The sequence below is a fragment of the Cyrtonyx montezumae genome, unplaced genomic scaffold, assembly GCF_038088225.1.
Source record: "Cyrtonyx montezumae isolate F1298 unplaced genomic scaffold, pur_monq_1.0 scaffold_14, whole genome shotgun sequence".
Classification (NCBI taxonomy): domain Eukaryota; kingdom Metazoa; phylum Chordata; class Aves; order Galliformes; family Odontophoridae; genus Cyrtonyx; species Cyrtonyx montezumae.
The window spans coordinates 1,762,145-1,788,322 of NW_027071870.1; the positions used below are offsets into that span (position 1 = coordinate 1,762,145).

Consider the following 26,178-nt stretch of genomic DNA (forward strand, 5'->3'; position numbering starts at 1 on the left):
GATGCAATGTGAGGCTCAGAAATAGCACCCAGATTTACGAGGCGTTCCTTTCCTAGAGATGGTCAGAATGTAATAAGTAAGTTATTTTTGAGGGGACAACGAACAGCCACAAAAAAATGATCCAAAATCTTTAACTACTCGTGCTGAAAAATGTTGCTTTACAGGCATTTAACACAGAAGCAATAACATTTAAAATCTGTCCATTCATTCATCGGATTATTTTAGAGAAAACTTTTTTACAAGCAACTGCAGGCAAAAATTAGTGTCATCCGATAAAGGAGGGTACATCCCATTTGGCATGTTACCAAGTTAAGCCTTTAAAAATATCCTCTGGAAGGTTTCGGTTTGTAATTTTGGGGCAAAAAGAACAGTGGGAGAATTGGCCATCCCATATGCTGCGGATTCTAGTGTAGCTGTTTTAAAAGGAGCAGACTGGTATGGCATTTCCTGGGAGGTTGGAACCTGTGAGATGCATTTGTGTATGCAACAACACGCTTAACAGCTTCTCCAAAGCCTCAGAGCGCAACACGGACTGCAGGGCCTCCATCCAGCCCTGACTGACACCTGTGCTTTGGTTGTCTTCTTTTTTCGGCAGCATTTTGTCTTCCAGAGGCTGTACGTTCACGGGGACACGGCATTGTAAGCAACAAGCTGCACCTGCTTTAGAATTGCTTTATTTTGACTACGTTTCTGTAGCTGAGATTTTCCAGGTCTCTCCCAAGAAAAAAAATCTACCTACTTCAGGGCCTTTATGCCAACCCTAAGAAGGGACTTCAAAACCATCACTCGGGTTGTAGAAAGACAGTAGTGAGTGGCTTTTTTTTCCCCTCCTCATGACACCGTTCCTATGGTGTAAGTTGAAAAACCAAGTCAGTTTGTGCAACGGGTGGAACACAGAGCCATTCCTACTCACTTTCCAAGCGGCACGCCTCACATCTACCTCACTCTGAATGTACCAAGGGAGATTTCATCGTGGCCTCCCACGAGAACGCTGCCTTCCCAGCAGGAAAAAATCAATTAGAAACCACATAACACCGAGACGTATGCTAAATTAAAAATGTACCTTTCCTCGCCACGCAGCGAAGAAGTTGAATAAAATCAGCCTTTGGGTTTCTGCTGCTAAGTTCAAATGCATGAGCGGTCAGTGCTCCGCAACAGGAACGAATGGGACAGATTTTAAATGATGATTTGTTATTCACCTGAAGACCACATTTTGTAAATAGCACTGAGTTGGATCACAGCCATGGCTGATAACCTTAGGACGACGTGACAATCACTTAAATACCCATCGAGCTGCTCCCATCTGATTTGTATTTAGGCACAGGAGGGCCAATTTACTTAAGGATGTTTTTTAAGCTGTTACATACATGCGTAAAGAAGCAGGTGTAGGCAGCGGGTGCTGCACGTGCTCTGAGCAAAGCTGACCACGTAGCTGATGGCTGTTGAGCACTCCTGAATTGTTTTTGATTGAAAGCTTCAGGCAGCTGAGGTAAGTTTAGTAAGACATGATTTATTTTTTACTTCTTAAAATAGCTACCATGGAAGCACAGATATATAAAGCTGGCTGAAGACACTCTGTGGTTGAGGAATTAGTTAAATGCAGTGATGGAATGGAGACGTTACAGCCTCTGTCAGCAATGTACAGTGACAGTACAACTGATATTGTAACCAGATTGTCTACAATCAGGTAGAAAGCACTTACAGGTGTCTTTGTAAATATACGAAATGTAACATCTAATAAAGCAACTGTTCAGTAGCAGTGTTGGTGCCTGTTTATTACACAATGATGCCTGAACAACGTTTTGTTTGTTTGTTTGTTCTATGAGGACGGATGGTGCTTCAGAATTAAAGGAAGCAGTGGTGCCAACTGCACAGGTAACAGGGAGAAGGATGGGAGAGCATTTGCATCACTGCATTCAGGTGTCCGCACGAGAGAACAGCCCCAGACCTCCCCCGATACTGGGGGAGAGAGGAATGCACGCTCTGAATCCTTTATGAAAGGAGCCCCTACTCATATTTTATCTATAGATTATAGGTAGATATAGATATATGCAGGTGGTGGAGTCTCCTTCTCTGGAGATGTTCCAGTCCCACCTGGACGCCTACCTGTGCAACCTGGGCTAGGGAGCTGCTTGGGCAGGGGGTTGGACTCCATGATTTCCAAAGGTCCCTTCCAACCCCTACAATTACATGATTCTGTGGTATTGACTGCTTTGTACAGCACTCAAGTAGCTGAATTAAAAAGTTAATTCCTCAACCCAACAAATCGTAAGAATGGTTTCCTGATGCTACTGAAGGCAAGTCATCACTTCCTCATCTTTCATGCAGGAATCTGCCACACTTTCTGGCTTTTAACCCACAGGGGATTGCATTCTCTCACTCCCCAACAGTGTCCAGAATACCACTTCAGAGAAATTCTGCAGTACTAATTGGTAATTTACAGCAGGAGTTGGTAGTGAACTGCAGCCCAGCAAGAGTCAGGCAATGAGAAACAACTTCTACTTCATTGATGCTGTTCCCATTACAAAAATAAGCATCCACAGCACATTTATTTAATGTTTAAATTACTTCATATTACGTAACATGAAAAGAAAATATATTTATCCCACGTACAGTAATAGTAAACAAGTGCATTATATTTCAAACATTAAAAATAAATCTTTTAACCAAATCTGTACAACAGATAAATAAAATTATATCTACAATACTCAGCTTGTGAAGAACTAAACAAAAAGTATCCCCTCAAGCTCAAAGATCTCCATGACTGCCAATACTGGCACAGATGGCGACGCATCCTGTCCACCAGTGACCTCTACCACATCTCTCAGTGATTCCTGCTCTCACTAAGGAGGATAACTTTCCAAACATTGGAAATAACGTACACAAAGAACAAATAGCTCAGCATCTCTCCAATAGCTTCAGCATGGGGACTGTACAGAAAGTACTGCACGTAGGTAAATGAGTTAGTGGATAACTAACTTATAATAAAGCAAACAGGGAAAAAGAAAAAAAAAAAAGATTTTTTCTCTATATAGTTAACAAGATTTCACCTCGGAATTCACCATACTTCTTGGAAATGTCTTCGAAACACACACAACGTTATGTAAACTTGTACGTCATCTTAAGTCACTGAAGTGGTGCCGACTTGTTATTTCTGTGTATAAAGGGTTTGACACGACATGTAGTATCTTCACCTAAACAACAAACGACCACTGTGTTTAGAAAAATGCCCTGACTTACCAGAGAACTAACTTCATGTTTCACATCAGCTCAAGGTGACCATTACCTACGGAGTGCAAATCTGCTCTCCTCTCATTCCTGCAAAAGAACTACGGAGCGCGTTTCGTCTGCGCGTGGTACAGCAGCACCCGCCCTCCATCTGGCGGACCCAAGGAACCGATGGCTCCACGATGCACACACGTCACTGCTAACCCCTTCCACTTCACTTCTTCTCGCCACGTTTATACAGATATGTAAACAGAAACGTATATCCAGTAGAAAAAGACTTGTTTTCACATGCAATCCTGTACAGTGCATTCTCGTTTCTCAGTCTCTTTGAGAAGGCTATTTTCTTTTCACACAAAATATGTACATTTTCCATATTTACATTTTCCACTCACTTCATGTCGATGTCTTCTTGTACCTCCAAGTTGGGAATTTTTGTTCAGGCAGAGACAAAGCAAACCTGAAGGGTTTTCAAGAACCTTTTCAAGTGAATGCCTTTGACTGCTCTTGCACTGCTGAGAAGAGGAGAAGTCCAGAAAAAAATCCAGCTATGCACAGCAACCTTTTCAGCAGAGTTGAGTTATCTTTAGGAACTACAATCTGTGCTAGATCATTAGTGATCTGAGAAATCTCATGTGCCACACACACAAATATAAAAGTGCTGACGATAACGTTAAACATTGGATAGCCAGGAATGAGCACCAAGATCCCCTTTGTGTCTGCTGCCAGCCAGATATGGTATTGGCAAATGAAGAGCTAGAAGAAAAAAATGTTTAAAAGTCTTTACCATAAATATTTTTGCTTACAGAAAAATTACGTATGACTGCTATTGCACCAAGTGACACAGCGTACTTCTGTTCAAGTAAGACACTTAGGACTGAATGATGTGCTTTGAGAAGGTGTATTCCACACATCTTTGCTATGAGCTCCCTCAGGTAAGGCCCAGGATGTGACCTTGGAGGCTATTTGCCTGAGAGAGCACACAGCAAATTAGCCTCGCTTAGTCCTGAGCACAAGGCACATGGGAGCACCATTTTCATGGGTGTCCAACATTTTGGCTTCCCTGGACCACACTGAATGAAGAGGACTGCATATAGTTAACTAACATAGAGTTATGTTAAAATAATACAGTTAATGTGTGTAAGTAACAGAACTCTTATTTTTAAAACATTTTTAATTAAAATGATAAAAAAAAATGGCAACAAAACCATAACATTAGTGGGTTGGACACATGATTTGCGTTCTATCAGAACATATCAGGAATACACCTGCACTCAGTAACCATCCCTCTGCTTACTAACCTACCAGGACCTGCTAATGTGCCTGAAAACTAAAGATAACACTGTAACTGCTGCTGCACGGAGTGGCCCCTGGAGCTGATCAGCACCTTCAAGCTCCCCGGGGATCAGGATGCTGAAAACACCATCCTTAGAAAATTTCATCACAGACTACATTGTATCACACTGAGCTTCTCCTAGCAGTTATTTTTTTCTCCTGTAAGCTAATCTTTCTAAAGATTTAAAAAAATATAAGTGTATTTTAATAATACAGTAAAATTAAACAGCTAATAAAGGGCAAGCAAAATGGGAAGCAAGGTAATTCTTTCAAATTATACACTCAATGGGTCTAGAAAATGTGTACAAAGAAGGGCTCTGCTTGCAAAGCTGTATTTCTTTATTAATGCAACAAAGCTTAATAGGGCAATCTGAATGATAAGTGTGCCTATTCTGCCAGCAGAGTTAACACTGATTGTTCAAATGACTTAAATTTTGTCTTCCAATTGCAGACACTACAGCTTACCCCAGCCTTACACCTCAACTCTCACAGTCTCCAAGTCTCCCATAAAAAAAACAGCATGAGAAATAAGATTGCTACTCTGATACTGTTATTGCAGCTGTGCTTTTTTAGTGCAGATGGAAGCTACAATAAAACAGGTCAAACAACAGCATTAAATATGAATACAGAAAGCATATTGTTTTCTTATACTGCTGCAATTTATGTAAGAAAAACACATTATATTTCTAAGCTGAAAACCACTGCAGCTCTGATCATCTTACTTACCTCCAGAGAAATTTTACCAAACCACGCAAAAAATGAGCTATACACAGAGCGGACATAACCAGGAATGTTCCTGATGAGGATGAAAGCTAAAATCTTAAGGAAAAAAAAGAAAGAAAGATAAAGATGGGTGACAAGTAGGTGATGCATACACATGCAACTTTATTCACTTTAACCAAAGCACAAGTGCATCTATACATATTTGTTACATATATCTTTATGATTATAATTAAAATCAGTCTGAAGATTGCCAGTCTAGACTTAATGCTGTAAGAAAAAGGAAGGTAATTACCTGCACCACCGACACAGAAGGATGCAGTTCATTGCACTCCGTTTTGTTCTTGCAGCTACTAGCCCAAATGGAGTAGGTCTGGAAGACACAAATACCACTTGAGTAACAGCAGTGCATAACATTTGCAAATGAAACAACAGAAAAGTCATTCTGAAGAGCTTCAGCAGCATTTGGTTGTAGGACAGTAACAGAAAGAACAGCACGGTGCTTAGGTTTGTGTTTCTTGCAAATTCCTCTTTGCAGCTGACAAGCACCATCACTATTCACACAGACAGATGAAACACAAGGTACCATCAGCCGAGGTTCTTACCAAAAAGGATACAATTGAGATGAATAATAAAACATTCGAAACTCTGCTGGAGAAAAGAGGATCCCCCTTTCCTTCTGAGATCATCTGATGTTTCTGCAGCGCCAGATAAATGAAAGCAAACAGCATCCCATGAAAAACCACCTGTAAAAGATAACACAATGAGCATTTCATGGCTTACATGCCTCAACTTCTACAGCAGAAATGCTCCAGTATAATCCATTTGTAACCCAAAGCCTAGGGATTTACTGAAACTAACAAAAGTAGGCTTCTTACACCAGGTTCTCATAAGCTCCTTTTTTAACTCAGCTTAAATACTATGGATAAAGCATTCTTACTAATTCTTCCCAGGGTGTTAAAGATGTGAAGTTTCAAGACAATGAAGTTTCAAGATGCTTCCAACTACCCACTATCCTCTCTGCAATCTGTGCCAGCACTTGAAAAGGGCTTTCTCTGGGGAAAAGCCACAAGTCCCTGGCCTTCTCCCAAGTTGGCAGGTGAAAATATTCAAGAAGCACTACAACTGCTTCCCTCTCTCACAGGCACAATTCTTCAGCTGAGTGTTTTATGAAGTTATGCCAGTTTCTCATTAGCTAGCAACGTGATGCTGTTTCAGGCCCATGCGTTGCTTGTCTTCAGTGCTAATTTAGGACTTCCTTGTCAGCAGCATCACAGAATATGCATTGTTCACAACCAGCAGAGCTCTGTGTGTGCAATGCTGTGCCCCATCAACTCCACAGTTATTTAAGAGCTCCAGAGGGAGAAGCACGCAAGTGATCCAGCTTAGAGTAAGGTGAGCAGATAAAAGCTTCCACCTCAGACAATCCATTCACCTTTACAAAAAGGTAAAAAAAATAACTGTGTCCCTCTGTTTTATCCCCAGTGTTACAGGATCAATAATGAGAAAGCACTTTGACATGAGAAAACCATTTAAAACATGTGCCAGAGCAGTCTGGTTTTGGCATCAGAGCCCAGTTTTAACAAAGCTGTGCTAGAGGCCACTTTAAAAGAAATACATGCTCAACAGATACAACATCCAAAAAAAATATTAAGAAAGCCAACAGAATAATCTGAAGTGCTACTGATAGTAGATTCTCACAGTAACATTTTGGAGGGAAGATAAAAGATCATCTTTTAAGCAACTAAGCAGGATCAAGCAGTAAGCAAGCTAACATCTGTCTTTAAAGCAAGGCTTTTGCAGACATTTGCAGAATTAAGATGGATGCATCTCAGTCTTAAAGAGAACAATTCACTGTGACAAACTCCTGCTTTCTCTAGAGGAAGGGGAAACAACACTCCCACACCCTCCAAATAATAATAAAGTACACTGAAAAATACAGAATAAATGTGTGTAATTGGTACGTACGTAGCGATCCAACTTCCACCTAAACCACCACTCATAGACATTCCCATTCAGCTCAAAACACTTGGACAGAGGCCAAAAAGAAAATACCTTCTCAAATGCACCCTGCAAAAAAAAAATAAACATCACAAAAGCATTAACACTGATGTCAACCATATTTACTAAATTTCCTATCAAGAGACGGCTAACTGATTTATGTCATTCCAACTTCACTAGTTTGTCAGTTGACTTTGAAGCTAAGTGGTGTTACTAAAATAACCTTCCTCTGAAGTATTCCCTATTCCTGACAAAGCTAATAAATAAATGAAGTACAAAATACTTGTTCAGATAATAAATATACCTTTGTCTGCCTCCCCACAAAGGTATTGGCACTCCTTCATTTTATACTGGAGGCTCAAAGGCAGAGATCCACTTATACACTGGGATAACAAATGCATGCTCCACAGAAGACTACAGTTCAGTAACCTTAAAACCAACAGAAGATTAAAAAAGCCATTGTGATTTCTAGAGGGACAGATGCTCCCCTTATTTGTGTCATTTCTACTTGTAGTAAGCAGTAAGATGATCATTCAGCATGAGAATCACTCTTTTGATAAAGTATCAAAGCCAACAGCAGGTCTCTGAGAGACTCAGGTGTCTGTAACACCACATGGCATGTGATAACTGGGCACAATAAAAACTAAAAAAAAGCCAACCACACACACACACAAAAAAACCCATCACTAAACCGAAGAAAAACCCCTTGCACTTCATACTCATTACATCTGTCGTGTAATGGACATTTACCATGAATTACAAAGAAATAAGATACTGAACTGTGGGGTTTTTTTTCCAGCAACCACACCAATTCAAAAGTGAAACATCATTTTATGATCTGTATATGTGATAAAGAAACGAACACTTAGCACTAAAATGTAGAAATAGTTAACAGCATTGTTAGTCAACAAGGATAAGAGAAACGTACCAACCTGAGAGTATGACAGAAAATATATACAAGCCAGTAAGCAAATCAATTTAAGCAGCAAACCAAAGTGCCATAAGCAGTTTCCTGAGGAAAAAGGAATTAATTGGTATATGGTCATTCATTTTTCCACTAGAGAATACATGGAAGCATTTAATTGCAATTTTCAACTATTTATGTAGCTACACTTACTATTAGAAACATTCTTAAACATTCAAATATTATGAACAATACTCTATCACTACCTAAGACATTTCCACTTTACTTTCAGTGACTAAGAGAAACAATTACAGCAATTTTCTATCTACTAATCCTAAACTAAGCCTCACACCTAAAAACTGAGTCAGCATCCACACAGAAAATGCTTAATGTCTTCAAACAGATGTAGTATTCTAAAGCCTCTGTTTTCCCAAACATAATCATCTCTCACTCTAGGTGAACAAAAAATAAATAAAATAGTATCCATCAGCTTTTGTTACGTGAAATAAGTAGGGCATGTATTATCAAACTCAGGGGTAGCAGATGATGGGCAGTTGAGCTCTGGAGTACATTAAGGACGAGTGTCTTCTTAAAACAAGACAGTGAAACTGTTCCTCAAAGCTGTCAAATAATATTAGAGACCACTCAAGTCTAATACCAACTCCTCAAGTCTATTCCAACACCCCTTCCTGGCACACATTTGATGTATTTCATTTTTCTATCTGCAAACTACAGGACTTGAATTTTACTCCACACACTGGGAAAGAGCATCCAGGACTCTTTGGGCTGTAGGTTCTAATTTAGGTGAATTAAATAACAGGCATTTACCACAAGGTGACAGCTTTTCTCTGAACTATAATCCACGACAAACTGGGATTTCATTTCAATTTCTATTTCGAGTTACCACATCACAATATTTCATACAGTTCCCCTAATCCAAGGGGCTAAAGATAAACCCTCAAGCCCTTATTTGGCAGGATGTGGAAGAATCAGCACGTCGGCATTCCAGAATGGGAATGTGCAGATTCCCATTGCTCATGCTACACCAGTCATTACACTATAGCAGTAGTTTCAGCTAACACAGTCCAATCTATGGTTTTAGCTTTCATTTATTAGTGTTACAGCTCGTGACAGAATACATTTCTGACGGTCAAAACTACTAAAAAAATCCTATGTGACTATAACTAGTGTTATCTTACCATTTGCTTTCTTCTGGACTATCTGAGGCCACAGAGCCAAGGTGGCATAAATGATCATAAACCAGACAGTAACGAGTGGCACGAAGTAGTAGAACTGGTACGGTCGGTCCATCACTATGCACAGTACCACGACCAAGAAATTGAGGCGAAATAAGACCTGGAGGGAGCCACAGGAAAGAAGGCACTCTCATGTAGGGTATATAGACTGGGAAGGCAAAGCTGGCAGAGATAGGGGTGCATGTTTCTTTAGCATTACATGAAAACATCACCTCAACTGATGATTATATTTCCGGTGAAACACAGAAGCAATACCTGAGCAATATGAGACTGCAGGCTAATGATGTAGCATGGGACCAGTCTACCCTGGCCTACCTCAGCAGCAACAACAATGAAAATAGGGTACAACAGAGCTGCTCTCAGCCTGGGGACTGAGGAAGCATCCCATCTGCTGTGATCTCTGACACAGCACCTCTGAAGGGAAAACAACAACAACAAAAAACAACCCTACAAAAAAAAAGAAAGGAAAAACAAAAACAAAAAAAACCCCACAAACCCTGTAAACTAACATAGCCATTTGGAAAGTATTTGCTCTTTCTCCATTTTGCCATTGGATCTGAAAATTTGAACCCTCAAGTGAAAAGGCTTATGGAAAATAAAACATTTAAAAAATGAAAGATAAACTGATTCTTCCCTCCTCCCTCAAGGAAGCAGCTACACCTAAAATATTGGTGAAATTTTCATTATTGCTAAATAAAAATGTTAGAGGAATGTGATACTCCAGACACCAAGTGGTTAAACACATTGCTGTCATGCAGAACTCTGTCCTGACTGAAGAAAAATTCAGTTGAGAGTCTGTAATGAGCAAAATATTAACGTGGAACACATGAGGATTCTTTGCTACGCTCTGGAAGAGGCAGCAAAAACTACAGTGATGCCTCTTGTTCATGTGTTAGTAACCTACTTCAGTACAAAACAGGTGGACACTTAATGAAATAGCAATGCAGAAAGTTTTTTTCAACAGATCCAAAATATCACTCATCTGAAGTAAAATAAAAGCATACTGCAAGTGGTTCAGGACACTATTAAAGGTCCCAACAAGCTGACCAAATATTTTCATTCCCCTAACGATAAGGAAAAGATTCAAAATGCATGTAAAAATTAAAAGCTTTTACAATGTAAACACTTGAAATGAGTTTAATTTAAATCAGTGACAAGACAGCATTTGTTTCATCTACATAAAAACTTGTGGTGCTGGGAGCAAGCAAACCCATGTGCTGAATAACTCACTCAACAATTAGCTTTATTCACAGAGGAAGAGAAATAAAGAATGTCTGTACACAACTGCCTCTTGAATTCACCAAATATTTATCAAGTCATAAAAAAAATCAAAGTCCAGCTTAGGTCATTATATATGTACATACATATATATACACACACATCACAATGGAAATACCATTGCTATACACTATAGAATATTAGTAACTTTTTTTCTTTTAAGGCCTACAAGCATTTTTTTCATTGATGAAAACATTGCGTTATGCAAAATAATTACAAATAAACACAAAATGTGTCAGATTGCACAGAAACAATATCCATTTTGGATCCGAAAACTTTGTTTAAGTAATCACAATACTCAGGGAGTATGGATGTGTTGTAGATAATCTATTATCTGAAAACAGTTCTTTCTGGAAACAGTAAGTAAATATATTCTTACCTGACACACTCTGTACACACCAAAGTCCCCTTTTATCCAGAAGTATGAGAAGTGCCCATAACCTGTTTGGAACAGATACGCAGCCACCAGAACTCGAATGTGCATGTACACAGGCAAAAACTGTTGAGAAAAACAGTGTACCTTTTATAAATGACCACACAAATGCCTTTGGTTTTCCTAGCTTGTTTTTTTCTGAACTACACTAGATTCTATTTATTATCATTCTACACTTTCCATATTCTTTAATCAGTTAAGATAGAGTTAAGAAGGGATCTTTGAAAGCTTAACTTCAATAGTTTCAAGCTCTGAATGTAAAGTATTGCTAACAATTAAAAATAGCACAGTCTTCTGCATCAATAAATCAAGTATATTTTTTGTTTGGTTAAGAAATGCACAACATGCTCTTCTCAGTGAAGCTGAAGAATACCCTAACTGTGCAAACATCATTTTTAAAACTGCAAGAACAATTGTATTAATTATTCATTCTATTCAATCCTATTAAGTATTTGTGCATTCTGCCCAACTTGCATTCCCCCCAAAGAAACCTAGAAATTCACTTACAGTGCTTGCTCCAGAGATATGATAAATCAAAATAACAAGCTGCATCCAGCCCTTCCATTCATCAGTCTGTTCTCTATTTAACACTTTAGTCTAATGCAAAACAAAACAAGAGTGTTGCTATTCCAAAAAGTACAATGAAAATCTACAAAATGAGGAGAAAAAGTTCAAAACAATAAAGCACTTCATGGGCACATAAGTGTAAACTGTGAAAGCCCTCCTGCAAACACACATCACTCTTGCATGCCTGAGCTACACCCCCTTAAAAACTGACTGTGGCAAAGGCTAAACACACTCATACCCACGTGCTTTTAAAAGAATTTTACATCTAATTCCATACAAACATTGCATTGCTTGCAAGTATATTTTCAGCAGACGAGATATACTGACATTAAAAAGTTTACTTTCAACATTCAGCAATCTGAAATTTACACTACATTATAAATAATATGTCAACTTGATCATTACCTCTTTGGTATTTTCGGTATAAAATACCCCCAAAACCAAGATATAGATGATTGGTATGAAGAAAGATGAGTGTGTATAAAATTTATTTTCCTTCATGAAAAGATTTGCTCTGTCACACAGATAAAAATAGGTCATGATTAGACCAAGTTTGCAGAAACAGTGTAAGAGCATCTCTAAAGTAGAAACATTAGGAGTATGGATGGTAGGTTTCTTCTCCTCTCCGATTTCCAAATCAGTGCATGATTTGTTCTTTCTATAATTATTCCGATGAATTAAACTGATAATGAAATATCCAACAATGGACAAAGTAAAGAAACAGAAGGCTAATTTCTGTATCAGAGTGAGAGGAGGCTGAGGCTGGCAGCAGGAGCCGTCGATGGGCTTCATTATCTTATTGCAGTAGACATTCATGAGAATCATTGCATTCTGTCAAAGAAACAGACAGTTTTCAATTAATCTCTAAATATTTTCATCACATAAAATCTTTTTTAACTAGATGATGCACTGACAAAAAACCTATGCACTTCTCCCTTATCATGTGGGTAAAACTTCATAGAAGCCCCCATAATTCTAGTTGCACTCAGCATGAAAATCAAGATGCCTCTTTCATAGAGTAAAATCTTTAGCTTCTTGAGGAAATGACTTAAACTTCATTTTTACAACAGAAGGGTTCTCTCTATTGGCTCTAAGAGAAATTATAAATAAATACACAGCCTGAAAACGAAAAAATAGCTCACAAAATTAGCATCCTCAAGGGGCAGAGTAATGGAAATGTTTACAGTATGATAACGAGATCAAAACGTGTGATGAGATGATATCATCCAATGCTCAAAAGCAACTGAAACCTACAAAGGACCAGAACTAACACTGACCCAGCAGGAGAGCTCAGCAACAGAGAGGGCACACTGAGAGGCTCAGGACATGCATATATATTCACAGCTTAAGGACAATACAAGGATTAAAGTCACTGGCACTCCATGCAATGAAGATCTCTACTGTGCGTTTCCTCATCTGTTTCACACTCTTTGCTAAACAAAATTAAACAAAACTGCCTACCATTCCACCTGTTAGGATCTTCTGAGCAAAATTTCCTGAAGGAGAGAAGGTCCTCGCTACATTCATACTGTCTGCTGTTTATTCACTTGAAATCTTGTTTTTCTTTTGTTCCTTTTTAACACTGTCCTTAAATACTTACTAAAAATACTTACTGTATCCCTGCTTGATTCAGGCAGATGCAAGCCATCAGAGGACTTCATAATAGTTTCTTGTGCTATCAGTTTTGATACACTGAATACTTTAACTTTAGCTTTGGAATTCCGGGAGCTGCTGTTCAGAATACGGACAGCTGCTTCATTATAAGCATCTATTTTCTCATTAGTGATCATTTTCCGACTCTCACTCAGCATATCTTCATAAACAGGATCTGAATTTGAAAGGACAAAAAAAATGGCCACATGAATCCTATACATCACAAACGCGTTTGGTTAGCTCAAATTGGCACAGGTTCTTTTCATTTTGGTATTCAAAGTTGTTCAATGATACAGCAAAACCAGTGAGGAATCAGCGACCATTACTCTAACCAGATTTGTTTATAATGGAATATTCTCAATGTTGTTCCCTAGTTATGCACATGTGCTAGTAGATTAAAAAGCTTTAGCCAGACACAAATGCCTTTGTGCTCCCTGAGGAGCACAGTGTTGGAATAGAGCTGCTTACGCCTTCTCTCAGTAACTGAATGCCAAGTAAAGGTTCCAAAGACAAGATGATGGAAGACAGGCAGAACAGACACACTGAGGAAAAAAATAATCTCAAAACTCTAGTTGCTGCAGATGAAACTAGTTTCTCACTTCCCTAAGCCACATTGCATAAGCATTTTCCACTTGCTCCTGCTGACTCCAATTTAACTGATGTTTGAATCCCACTTTTTCAGCAGGTTGGACAGTACTTAGCTGTCTGCAGGCTTCACGGATTACTTAGAACTTAACACTAAGCTGCACAGGATTCCAGATCAAAAAATCTCCAAGTCACTATGAAAAAGCTGCTGATGTTCATAATGCTGTTAAAACACACTAAAAGCTATAAGGATATTTACTCAAGCTGTCTCATGACTAATAATAACAATAATCCAAGTCCACACAAACTTGTGTGTACAGACCATATGTATACCACACTCTGTGTACAGTTTTTGCTCTTGTTTGTTCCATTATGACCATGAAGAGCTCAGAGATTACTTAAATGGACAGAATCTTTATCAACAGAATTTTGGAGTGTGTCTGACAGTTAATTGCTCTTGTAATAGACACATTTGGTCTTGAAAGTAACATGAGAAGATGAACCTGTTGATTCTGGTTAATCTCTAGAATTATATTTGACAGGAACTTGTGTATGACTTTAAGGGTACAGCTATATTGCTCTCAGGGTTCAAAACCTGCTTATATTTCTCACAGAAATGACAACCATCTGAAACATTCCCCGGCTCATAGAACACATTCTACCCATCAGCTCACTGTTCAGCATCAAAGACATACCTGAATTTTATCAAAGAAAAGCTAAAGGAGGTTGGTGCCATGATAAAAACCTCACAAGCTCATTTTGAGCCATGATTTCCGGCACCTGATCTTAACTCACCAAAGCTTAGCATACAGATGCAAGTCTGTCTTCAAAGAATTAAATTCTCTATATTCTCCAGAGTTAATCCTAGATATGCACAAGCTGTATTTGTAGAACTTCTTCTATTATTTATGTAATCTGAAAACTTAGTGGAATGCAAACACAGGAATACAGAAGTTTTACGTATTCCTGTTCTCCAGAAGCACGTATGGAGCACACCACAAAGAAAATAGTCCTAGCATCCTCAGTCTGAGAGAGACTCAGAATGAAGAGCTCAGAAGGCAAAGAAAAATTCCTAAGGGAGAATTAAAATCTCCATTGCTACTAACAGCTAGTTAGGAGCCAGCGAGTTACAGCTGCACAAAAAGCTGCACTGCAATTCAGCCAACACATGAACTCTGTAAATCAGCAGTATGGGCTAAGTTCTTCATAACCTAAGAGAGACTGATTCAACTGCCAGTGACAATATGAATTCTTGTTACTTACTGTTCATTACTTTACCTTGTAAGATCCAGTAAACATCACTGCTTTTTGCTAATTTTTCCAAAAGAGGTGCAATTGAAGTGATATTGATTTTATACTGTGTGAGGGCTTCGTTGCTGCCATTGTGAATCTTGATAGACCACTGGAGAATTAAATAGAAAGATTCAGAACCTGTATGGCTTCCAGTAGCTAAATCTACACAGCTAAAATACCCGCAGTATTTTTACATACAATTTAAGGAGCACATTTCACTCAGCAGAAAGATAGAGCAGAGAGATTCTAGCCTTAAAGAGATTCCTAAAGCCCAGTGGATTTATGTGGATCTCCTAGAATGACAGAACACCTGAAGTCTCTGAACTAAACTACTTTTAAAGCAAGTAGTGTGTATCACACAGCTAGAACACAACACAGCTGATGCTTTAGAAGTAACTACTTGATATAAGCAGGAATTTCACGGAGAGTATATTTTTATTATAAATTGGGAATAACAGCTTTATCTTGTAACCAATTGGAGAGAAAAAAAATTACCCTACTAGAACTTCCTTTACTCACATGCCCCCATGCATGCATAACTTACCGTGGCAGCTCCTGCTACAATTATATGAGGTTTTGCCACAGAACCCTATGAGACAAAGTAGAAAGAAATTAGTTTTAAATATTCAGAAATCATAGTTATCATTTAATGTACTAATCAAGATAACTAGGACTTGCTTTTTAAATAAGTTACTCAAATTCGTCCAACATTTATAGTGGTGAAAAAACAACAGACTGCAGATACATCAAAAATACCAACATTTTCATGTCATGGAAGCTGCAAGAATGAAAGCAGATAAGTATTTACAACTGCTATCAATTCAGCTTTTAATGAGAACCTAAAGTTGCCAAATCAAATGAAAAATACTCTCAGCTCCTACTGGGATGAACTGACCCACTCCTAGAAAGCAGGTGTTTTTGTTTGTTTTTTTCTGTGGTTTGGCAAAGGCTTTTTTGGCCCAAGTGAAGGCATCCTTGGGAAGCAGGGGATGCTAATAAATACATATTCACATACACACACGCACACACTCCCCTTCACTACTGTGATGCCAAATTTCAGACCTCTGCTACAGAGCTGACTGAATATAGTGCAGTATGCTGCATTTGCTAACCTTTTTGTACTCATAGCTGTATTTATGAAAGGAATAAGTTAGAATAGTTTTCTAAAATAAACAGTTTAAGACTCACCTCAGTCCAAGATTTGATACGCTGCCTCATGGAGCCATTAACTTCTGGATACCACAGGAAATCCTTTAAAGGAAATGCAGATTTAATCTGTAAGCACTAAGACAAGCAGCAGACTAACAACAAAAATCAGAAAAACCAACTAATTAGCATTAGCTCAAGCATAAAAGAAAACCACATAAGCCCAAGTGAGATTTCCTTTACAGCAGGTCTGATAAGCCTGACGCTGCAGTGTGGTAGGAAAAACAAAACAAAACCAAGCCACAAGTTGTCCCCATTAAAAAAAAGTAGTAATAACATGTAGTTCAAGAGTCAAGATTTCATCAAGAAGTTAACTTCTTAGACTCTGTCAAGTGGGATATCCTCAGGTTTCCCATCCATGGCTAAAACCAAACTTACATCTTGTAATCTACATAAAATGACTTGATTTTTTTCCTCAGTTCCCAATTTTTAACAACTGTTTTGTTTGTTTGTTTTTTAATCTGAAACTTCACAGACTACGATGACTGAAAGTTTGGAATTTTAATTTTCAAACAAGAAGAAATCCCAATATTTTACTTTACCACTTTGTAAACTGCTGCCTGTTTAATCACGTCGTGGACATTAAACCCACCACCTACTACATTCTTTATTTTAGACATCAAGAGCAGTGCCAGCATCCGGCTACAAAAACAAACTATATGTTGGCTAATGCTGTTTTATCTCCCAGTTAAGTTCAGGTACCTAGTTACTCTGCAGAAGTATCAGGACTACATATACACATTAAAATGAAATTGCAAGGATTACATATGCAGAAATTACTGTAAGGAAACTTCATAATGCAGAAATACCCCTGGAAGAAAGGAAATCTCTTTTGCCTCCACAGACCTAAAGATTCTGAAGTTCCTTTGGGTAACGTAAATACACTGATGGGTACAGTGTGTGGGAGTACTCAAAGCTGACATCTCTCAAAGTATCTTATACAAAATATGGTGTTGAAGATGTGCTCTTATGTAATTTGTAAAGATTTATAAAGATTGTTCAAGATTTATAAAGATTGTTGATGCTCTGAAACTACTTCTCATTTTTCAGCACAAGCAGAAATTTGAAAAATGAAACTGAGTGAAATTTGGATTACGCTTTGTGAAATCAGATATGAATTATTATGTCTTACAATTTAATGTCAGATAAAAACTTACCACTTTAATTGAAGCGGATTTATCTTCAAAAGGGATATTTCCATGCTGTCAAAACAAACAAACCAATAAAAGCAAAGTAAGATAATCTTTCAGAAGAAAAAAAAATGCATATGCTGACTTGCCCTTAGCCAAAGGTTTACCCTTGGAGTTTTCTTGTATAAACAAGTCAGTGTGCCAACGCATAATGTTTATGTCATTTACTTGATAAAACAAACTGCTCTCACAGAGGGCTATTCTTCCTGGTGGAATTACATTTGAAATGCTTTCTGTTCACTCAGTTAGAAAGGTCTCATTAAATCTTTTCCTACATTTTCCCTCCACAAATGAGAACAGATTTTTTTCTCCCTTTCTTCCACTTCCTTTCCCTAAGCCTTCCTGCTCATACACCTATCTTCTTTGCATAGAACAAATGGAACAGCTTTCATTAAAGAATTGAAAAAAATTCATCTCAGGAAGAAACAAAGCCTGGAAAGTATTACTGCATTTCTGAGTGAGATTGTGAGAAACTAGAAAGGAAGCAGTCAGCTAGCCTTCAGAGCATTTACAATCCCTTAAATACTACAAAGTGTTAGCTTCGATCCTATTAACAAGTATGTTTATCTTCCGTGAACAGATCTTGATTTATAAATACTTGACAGAAGATACCTCTCAGCTTAAAATTAGCTATAGCACTCCGTCATCTCACAGCTGCTCAATTTACTCTCACTTTTAGGCAGTGAATGTGATACAACTAGGAAAAAAAAAAGAAAGTTGCTCCATCAATTAAATGTCTTGTTTTGACAAGTCTAAGTGACTGCATCCTTTCTGTTGGACAAGCTGCCAGCTTGCACATTTAAACCACAGAACTACATATTGATGAATCTCATTTACAGTTGGAAGTGCAGTGTCTTTTTTCTCACATACATACATGCATCCATGAAGAGTCAGACCCAAGAAGAGTGATACCATAAAGAAAATCAATAGTCTACAGCTAAATTCTCTCCTACTGCTTCCACCCAGTAGGCTGCAGTTTACATTCTCTACCTTATAAAAATCAGTGTCTCTGCTACAATCAAGAGTATGGTGAGATCAGAAGCCAGATTTAGTTACAGCTACAGTCTCAAGTTAGACCTGGAAACCTGTCATTGCCCAACAATTTGTAGGAACAGGTTAGGTCAGCAACCTAACCAACATACAAGATAAACTGCACAGTAGGAACTGCTACTATTTAAAACAGAATGGAACAATCATTCTCTCAGCAAGAAGCCAAATACAAAGCCCAAGAAGCTATGGGAGAAGTTAGCTTCATCTGTTTATTCCCAGACTGCTGGGAGCTTCCTCTCAAGCTTCTTAGTTGATTTCTCAAACTCTCATTATCTTGGTCTAATCTTGCTCTTCCTTTTTGTGCTTCATCTTCCTAGGCCAGCAAGCAGTGCAAAAAAAGTTCAGAGGAGAGTAATGAAGTAAATTGGAAAAAAAGGAAACAGAAATCCCTGAAATATACCATCTCACCTTATTTCCTTCTTCCTTGACTTGAGGATTTATGATTTTTATAAACGAATAGAACAGCTGTCGAATTCTAGAATCTCCTAAAAACACAATATGTTTGTCTATGAGGCAATTTTTTGCTTCACTGAAAAACAAAACAGCAACACTTGTGTTACAGGAAATTTATAACACATTAGAAAAAAATTTTAAGAGAAATCTATAAAGCAATAATTGTAAGTATTACATCTTTTAAATGCTGAAATAATTAAAAGTTTAGCATAATTTGCATACAAATGAAAATTAACTCTTTTGCTAATATGATTACTGGAATGATAAAGTAGGCTTTCCTATTCCACAATGCTACAAGGAAAGCAGTTTCCAGACTACCCGGGAGCTCCTTATGACAAGCATCAATACTGCTACCAACATTTACTTGTACTATAATAGACAGACAGAAATGTGGTAGACACTACAGATACATGGAAAACGTACAGCAAAAAAAAAAATCTTCTGAAAGATGTTACCGATTTTTTGAAAGCCTGGAAAATCATCCACAAAGCAAAAAAAAAAACAAACTGATGAGACTGTAATTTCACTCTTCTTTCCCAGCAGCACAGAAGAAGGGTTTCCTTACCTATTTTTATACTTGTGCATCATACAGCTATGAGGCTGCCACACTTTTTCTCCAAGAAATCTCCCACTGGACAGAAGATACTCACACGTATCATCGCCTTTAAAATAGTAAAATTATGGTTAGAAATAAGACACATTAAGATTATTTTCAAAGCCCCACTGCTGTTAAAAAGAAAAATTAAAAAAAAATCTGACAATATTTCACAGAATCACAGAACTGTAGGGGTTGGAAGGGACCTCCAGAAATCACTGAGTCCAACCCCCTGCCAAAGCAGCTCCCTAGCCCAGGTTGCACAGGTAGGTGTCCAGGTGGGTCTGGAACGTCTCCACAGAACGAGACTCCACCACCTCTCTGTGCAGCTGTGCCACTGCTCCGTCACTGCACTGTGAAGATGTTCCTGCACACGTTTGTGTGGAAGTTCCTGTGCCTCAGTTTGTGGCTACTGACCCTTGTCCTGTCACCACACACTGCTGAGAAGAGGTTGGCCATGTCCCATCGACTCCCATACTTTAGATATTTATAAACATTGGTCAGATCCCCTCTGAGTCTTCCTTTCTCAAGGCTGAACAGACCAAGGTTGTTCAGCCTTTCCTCATAGGGGAGAAGCTGCAGGCCCTTTATCACCTTTGTAGCCCTCTGCTGGACTCTGTCCAGGAGATCCCTGTCCTTTTTTGTACCAGGGAGTCCAGAACTGGATACAATATCCCTTCTGATGCCTGATCAGGGCAGAGTAGAGTGGGAGGATCACCCCAGGATGCCATCGGCCTTCTTGGCCATCAGGACACACTGCTGTCTCATGGCCAGCCTGTCATCCACCAGGACACCCAGGTCCTTCTCCACAGACATAAAAGAATCAAAGCAAACAATAGCATTAACCAAGTTTAACTTAACTGCAAAAACATCCTGCACAGGTGATTCCAAACTGTCATCTTACTATCCTGTACTTTTCAGCAAAATGTTCCTCTGTCCACAAAACATTAGCAAAATCATTTCTGCTGTCGTAAAGCTATGACCTAGAATGTTGTATCCACTGAAAGACATCGATCCGCTGTGCTATCTACTACCCAAGAACAAGCTAATACAAAACTAAAGAATTAACAGCTTGATAAAACAATCTACACAGAATTACCAGACACTGCTTCTTGTATAGACCATGAGGCTCAAAATGGGATTTGTAAGAAAGACTATTCAATTGCCCTGTTTAGGATGCAGCTGTCACCTTGGAACAGCTGACATTACACGCTCGGTTAATAGGCAGAACAATAAATGTTTACTTGAGATTCTACTCATGATTCTGAATTGTGCCTACCATTTTCCAGTCCATTAGTTTTACATTAATTACAACTAATCACTTCGCAAGTGGTGATGTTTTGGGTCACTTTTTCAATTAATATAAATAAAATACCTGATATGAAATCGGTGACTTATCCTCCAGCAAACACATCTGGGTCTGCTGCCAGAAACTCAGTGTAGCTCCACACTGTGCTGAGGAGCAGCCTGCCAACAGTTTTATCATAGTTGGCAAACAAACAAGAAAATGATGTTGAATGAAACAGTGAGTACCTGCGCTGGCTTGTGCAGAAACAGGGTGCCACAGTCCCTAGCTAGTGCCTTCTATGAAACCTGGAGTTCAGTAAATCAGCCAAGATCTACTGTTCTCCTCCAGAGAAACCTGCACTAATTGTAGAGAAGGGGCATTTTCTATCAGCTTCCTTTCTGAGCTGCTGGAAGCCACACACAATGAGACTGGCAGGTGTTACATTTCAATTACTCAGAGGCAATCTAAAGCTTTATCTCAAACTGTGGATCAGGCAGGACAACAGAGAGCACTCAGCAGGGTGATGTCTGAGGCCAGCTGGAATGGGAACTGGCGCAGTGCTACTGACCCTGCTCCAGCACACCATCCTCAGAGTGACAGCTCTGTATCTCAATCCCTGAAGTTTTGAACTGAATTATTTTCTACAACATGCAAGAAGTACTGCACAAGGCACAAACTCACTCTTGCTTCTTGGTGAAAATAATGTACGTAGTTATTAGTAGTAATTATTAGTATGTATTTTGCTGGACTAACTGCCCATGGACTTGTGAGCTGTTCTCTTCACAGGTGCGCTGAGGAGCATGGAAATGTGGAAGATGGCAATGGAGACACTCCCAGTGCTCCTGCAGGAGTAAATCCAACGTGAAGGAGGCAGTGCCGCAGGCTTGGCTTCTCAGCATTCTTCCTTCAATAGTATTATTGTCCTTTATCTCATAGTTGGTGAAGTTAGAAGGTAATTCCCTCTTACAATCTAAGTGTCCAGTAAGGTACTTCATAGCCAGCCAACATAAATCTCTTACCACGACAGGGCAAATCAGCATTAATGAACACAGGGATGATGGAAACATATCAGTATATCCTACTATGCAGCACCAGGACTGCAGATCTCTCCAGAAAACTCTTCCATTAACATTGGTAACCATCATTTGTGAGCTGATTCCAAGCTGCTCACTCCTCCAGAGTCCAGCCAGGAAAATAATAAAGGTTTTATCTACGAAACTGGGAAAATATAATTAAAAATCTAAAAATAAAACACATGTTTAAAGCACAGTTGACAGCCAAAGCCATGAATTAACTCTTACCCCAGAGCTCCGGCTCTCTCTTACTTAGGATTCACAATTGTCAGATGTGCAGACAATGCAGCTCATGTTTCGTGGAGCAGAACATAAAATTAGCTTGGGGAAGGAAGAACTGGCAGCTGAAGACATTATCTGTCCTTCCCTTCCTCCCAGAAACTCCTCCTACTCATTTCCATGAAAATCAGAAAAAGGAACGTAGAACAGGCTGTATCCCACCTGTTACCCCTTGGTTTATTTATTCAACCAAAAACAGCAACAGCAACAGAATCTAGTATTATCATTTGCAGCTTAGGCTCCCCATTCCTTCACTTCAAAAAGCAGTCCTAATAACCAGGCTTCTTTCCTTTCCTGGAACGTCAACTACTTAGCACTGCTATTGCATCATGACTACTAAAATAAAAGCTGGAACAACCTGAGGAGTGGCAACAGTCCTGAAAAGAGCTTGGATAAACATCTCTGAGTCACAGCTCTGGTTAAGGCTGCTTTTCCACGAGCAACACACATGACTCTTCTATCACTCATGGTAAGCTCTGGGTTGGACAGATTCTGATGCACAGAAAAAAGATGCGTTTCAAATTTAAATAAAACATACAAACAGTGATAAACTCCTACTTGTGTCATCACAAAGTGTCTATTAATCATCCCACTGCTGCATCAGTAGCTCAGAACACAGCAGAAGACACACAAAGCTAGATCCTTACCTACTTTCTAACTGTGTTGGCACAGCTCAGATACCTTTAATAGAAACCAAAAACTCAAGACAACCATAGTTTCAGTTTTTCTTAATCATGTCAAATGTTTCTGTACACTGGCTTTCAAGTACTGTAATTTCCTTAATTCTCTACTTAAACCACATCACTTCTAGTAAGTTGCTATAAAATGAAACTGATAAAAAACAACAACAACAACAAAACAACAACAAAACATCAGAGAAGAGTGAAGTATGTAAAGGAAAATGCACCACTACGCTCCTTCTGAAACACATTAAATGCTGAGAAACATGCAGAAGACCAAGATGGTTACTGGTGATCAGACCAGGCAACTCCTGCCCAATATTTTCCCAAGTTCAGGGACTTCCTGTGCTGGACATTGTTTCTTCATATTTTACAGAACTTTCAACAAATTTCTCTCTCACTGTATCATGTAATCTCTTCAATTTTTTACCCCTCATAGCACCTTTCTGCATGTGTCCTCCACATCGGCAGCTGCTGCTTGGAGAACTGCCTGCCTTTACTTCACATACAGTTCCTAGCAGCTTTATTTAGTCTTCCTAACACTTGTACAGGCACAGATCCTACTTGTGTTTATCACAACCTGTTTTATAAAGGACTGAAAGTGGTCTACATTTGTTTTCAAGACTTTGTAGGGACGGTGACAGGAAGATGGTTGGACTAGATGATCTTGTAGGTCCTTTCCAACCTAATGTATCTATGAATCTATGATCCTTGCTTACGACCCCTGCAGAGCAGAGCACGTTCCATGCCTTGAGCTCACAACCACAGCCTTCAAGTTCTGCACTTCATGGCACTCCCTCAGAATTGCTTACAAATGATGAAAGCCTCCATCCTACATGGCATTTATTGAAACTGCATTCCAAACATTAACTGAATTGATTTCAACCACAGATAATACTTTAGGGAATGGAGATATGCTTTCTCTCCTAGCTCCAGTTACTGATTTTCTGACTACTTCCATAAGAGACACAAAAAGCTCCTAAAATCCATTATTAGAAACACCCGAGTCTTTCTTTAAAGAAATAGTAGAAGTTTGGAGGAAGGATGATGAGGGAGGAGCGAAAAATGGATGGAAACAGAAGCTAAGACAGTAAACTGGAGGTTACATACAAGATGGTGCCTCTGGAAATGCATCTTCTTAACCATTAAGGAGATCAGCAATGAGAACTTCAAAGAAATGGAAATCCAACCATTTACTACTAATCAAACTAAAATCTAGATCTAAAATTGATCACTACTCTAAGAACGCAAACAAAATTAAATAGAAACTTATTTCCAATGAGCTCCAAGACTGAGTCTTTGACATATGTTAATAACTGAAATGCGTTGATTACTTTTTACTGGTTTGACTGGATATTATAGAGATATGTAGCCCAATTAAATCCTTGAAGAAGCTGTATGCAAGCTAGAGACAGTTTAACTTAACGCAGTCAAAGTTTTGCAAGAAAATTAGGTGATCCCTAAATATGAACTTAACCTACCCTAACTGCAGCTCAGCACTGTTGCACAGAAGTATAAACCAATGAAAGCTTTAACATCTGGAAGAAACTGAGAATGGAAAGAGACAGATCTTGGGGTAAAAAACAACCCACCGACCTTCCACAGTGTTTTTACTTATATACTTTTTATTTATATGCAGCTCTCCTGGGCGTCTAGAGAGGAAAAACAGTATCCACGAATGGCTACTTTGTCGTTCAAATGAAAGTTTGCCTTTCCTGCTCCCCTCTTCCTTGCAGCAGCCAATGACAGTTGCCTGAAAACAGCCTGAAAAGGCACAACAGAGGGCTCCCTCTCCTGGCACCGCCCCATTCTTCTCACCTCCAGCTGCTTTGGACCACAAGAAACTGACTTGTATCAATGACAGTAGGCATGCAGACCACACCCAATCCATGCCCCTGTCCCTACAACCTTTCCATGGGGATTTTATGGTATGAAGATCTTGTCAGCGTGCTTCAAAACATAATTTCGTATTGCGAGGAAAAGACGTTCCTTTCTGGTGGTTTTAATTGTTCTCATTTCATTTTTCAATTGGTACTTTTTGTGTTACAATAACAAGTCAATGAATAAATTCACCTTCCCCCTATAATTCAGAATATTCTGAATCATAATCAGGTTACTTATCTTCTGTCCAGGCTACCATTCTTTATTCTATTCCATTCCCTGTTTCATTGTTCTGATAGTGTTGCCCTTCTGTATACATTTTCGAGATCTTCCATACAGTTTCCAAGAGGGGGTCACCAGCATCAAGCAAGACATCAGTCAGCTTCAACTGTGCACATCACAGTAGTATCTTCTGTTTTTCCTTAGTTTGCTGAACACCAGATGTTGAAGATCACAGAAAGCTGCGAAACACTCTCTCGGCAATGTCTGCTTCTGCCTATTCCCAAAACTTTTGTTATCTGCTACAAATGCTCCCCATCTTCCTTTTCTAGACCACTTGCGTGCTCTGAATGCTACCTGCTCAAAGGAGACCAAGCTGAACAGCTCGGTGCTCATTTCCTACTTCCCCTCTCTCGTACAATTATTAGTCAATGAGAAATCCTCCTCAACCTAAGGCAGCTCAAAGAAACCCAAAGAAACCAGACAAGTCCATCAAACCTTGTGCCAGTTCAGCTCGTAATGGCGCTGACCGCCCGGTACCGGCTGCCAACCCCGCTCGCACACTGGGACAGCGAACGCGGCCTTCGCAGCGTCCCGGCCCGAGCAGCACCGGCTGTCCGGGGCGGCCCCGGCCCGGCACACACTGCTCCCCGGCCCGAGGGCCGCCGCCAGCCCGCCCGCGCTCTCCCTCAGCTCCGCCTCCCGCGGCCCCGCTCACCTCGGTAGCGGCGGGAGGCGGCGTGGCAGGCGGCGAGCAGCAGGACGGCGCCCAGCGCCAGCGCCTTGGCGCTCCTCACGCTGAAGTAGTAGTTGATCTCCCGCTTGCCCACAGAGTAGGCCAGGCCCGCCATCTTGGCTCCTCCATGACAACAGTGCGCGGCGGAGCGGGCGCGGCGGGGCGGCACCGGGTCCCCGCGGGCGGCACAGGCAGCCCCCGCCGCCGGCTCACACCGTCCACACCGGCGCGGCGGAGAGCAGCCCGACCCCCCGCAGCTGGGGCGGAGCTGCCGCCTC

General features: G+C 39.7%; 1 protein-coding gene across 2 annotated transcripts; it reads right to left on the minus strand.

Annotated features, from left to right (window-relative positions):
- Positions 1-3,454: 3,454 nt before the first annotated feature.
- Positions 3,455-26,178, minus strand: CASD1 (CAS1 domain containing 1). Of its 2 annotated transcripts, XM_065731261.1 has the most exons (18): positions 25,883-26,178; positions 19,715-19,811; positions 19,105-19,225; positions 17,614-17,658; positions 16,439-16,501; positions 15,795-15,839; positions 15,236-15,359; positions 13,333-13,547; positions 12,125-12,550; positions 11,660-11,749; positions 11,099-11,218; positions 9,385-9,541; positions 8,214-8,293; positions 7,249-7,350; positions 5,886-6,026; positions 5,576-5,653; positions 5,287-5,379; positions 3,455-3,981 (listed from the first exon to the last, which is right to left on the minus strand). In XM_065731261.1, the coding sequence occupies exons 1-18, from the start codon at positions 26,013-26,015 to the stop codon at positions 3,709-3,711; spliced, it is 2,403 nt and encodes an 800-aa protein (XP_065587333.1). In that variant the 5' UTR covers positions 26,016-26,178; the 3' UTR covers positions 3,455-3,708. The 2 variants fall into 2 exon arrangements, with proteins under 2 accessions (XP_065587333.1, XP_065587334.1); XM_065731262.1 differs by lacking the exon at positions 11,660-11,749.

Coding starts and splice junctions, on each gene's coding strand:
- CASD1 (XM_065731261.1), bottom strand. CDS start 26,015: ATGGCGGGCCTGGCCTACTCTGTGGGCAAGCGGGAGATCAACTACTAC. Junction 17,659..19,104: donor TCAAGGAAGAAGGAAATAAG/GTGAGATGGTAT, acceptor TTGTTTTGACAG/CATGGAAATATCCCTTTTGA. Junction 5,380..5,575: donor CTTCTGTGTCGGTGGTGCAG/GTAATTACCTTC, acceptor TTTTTCCTTAAG/ATTTTAGCTTTCATCCTCAT.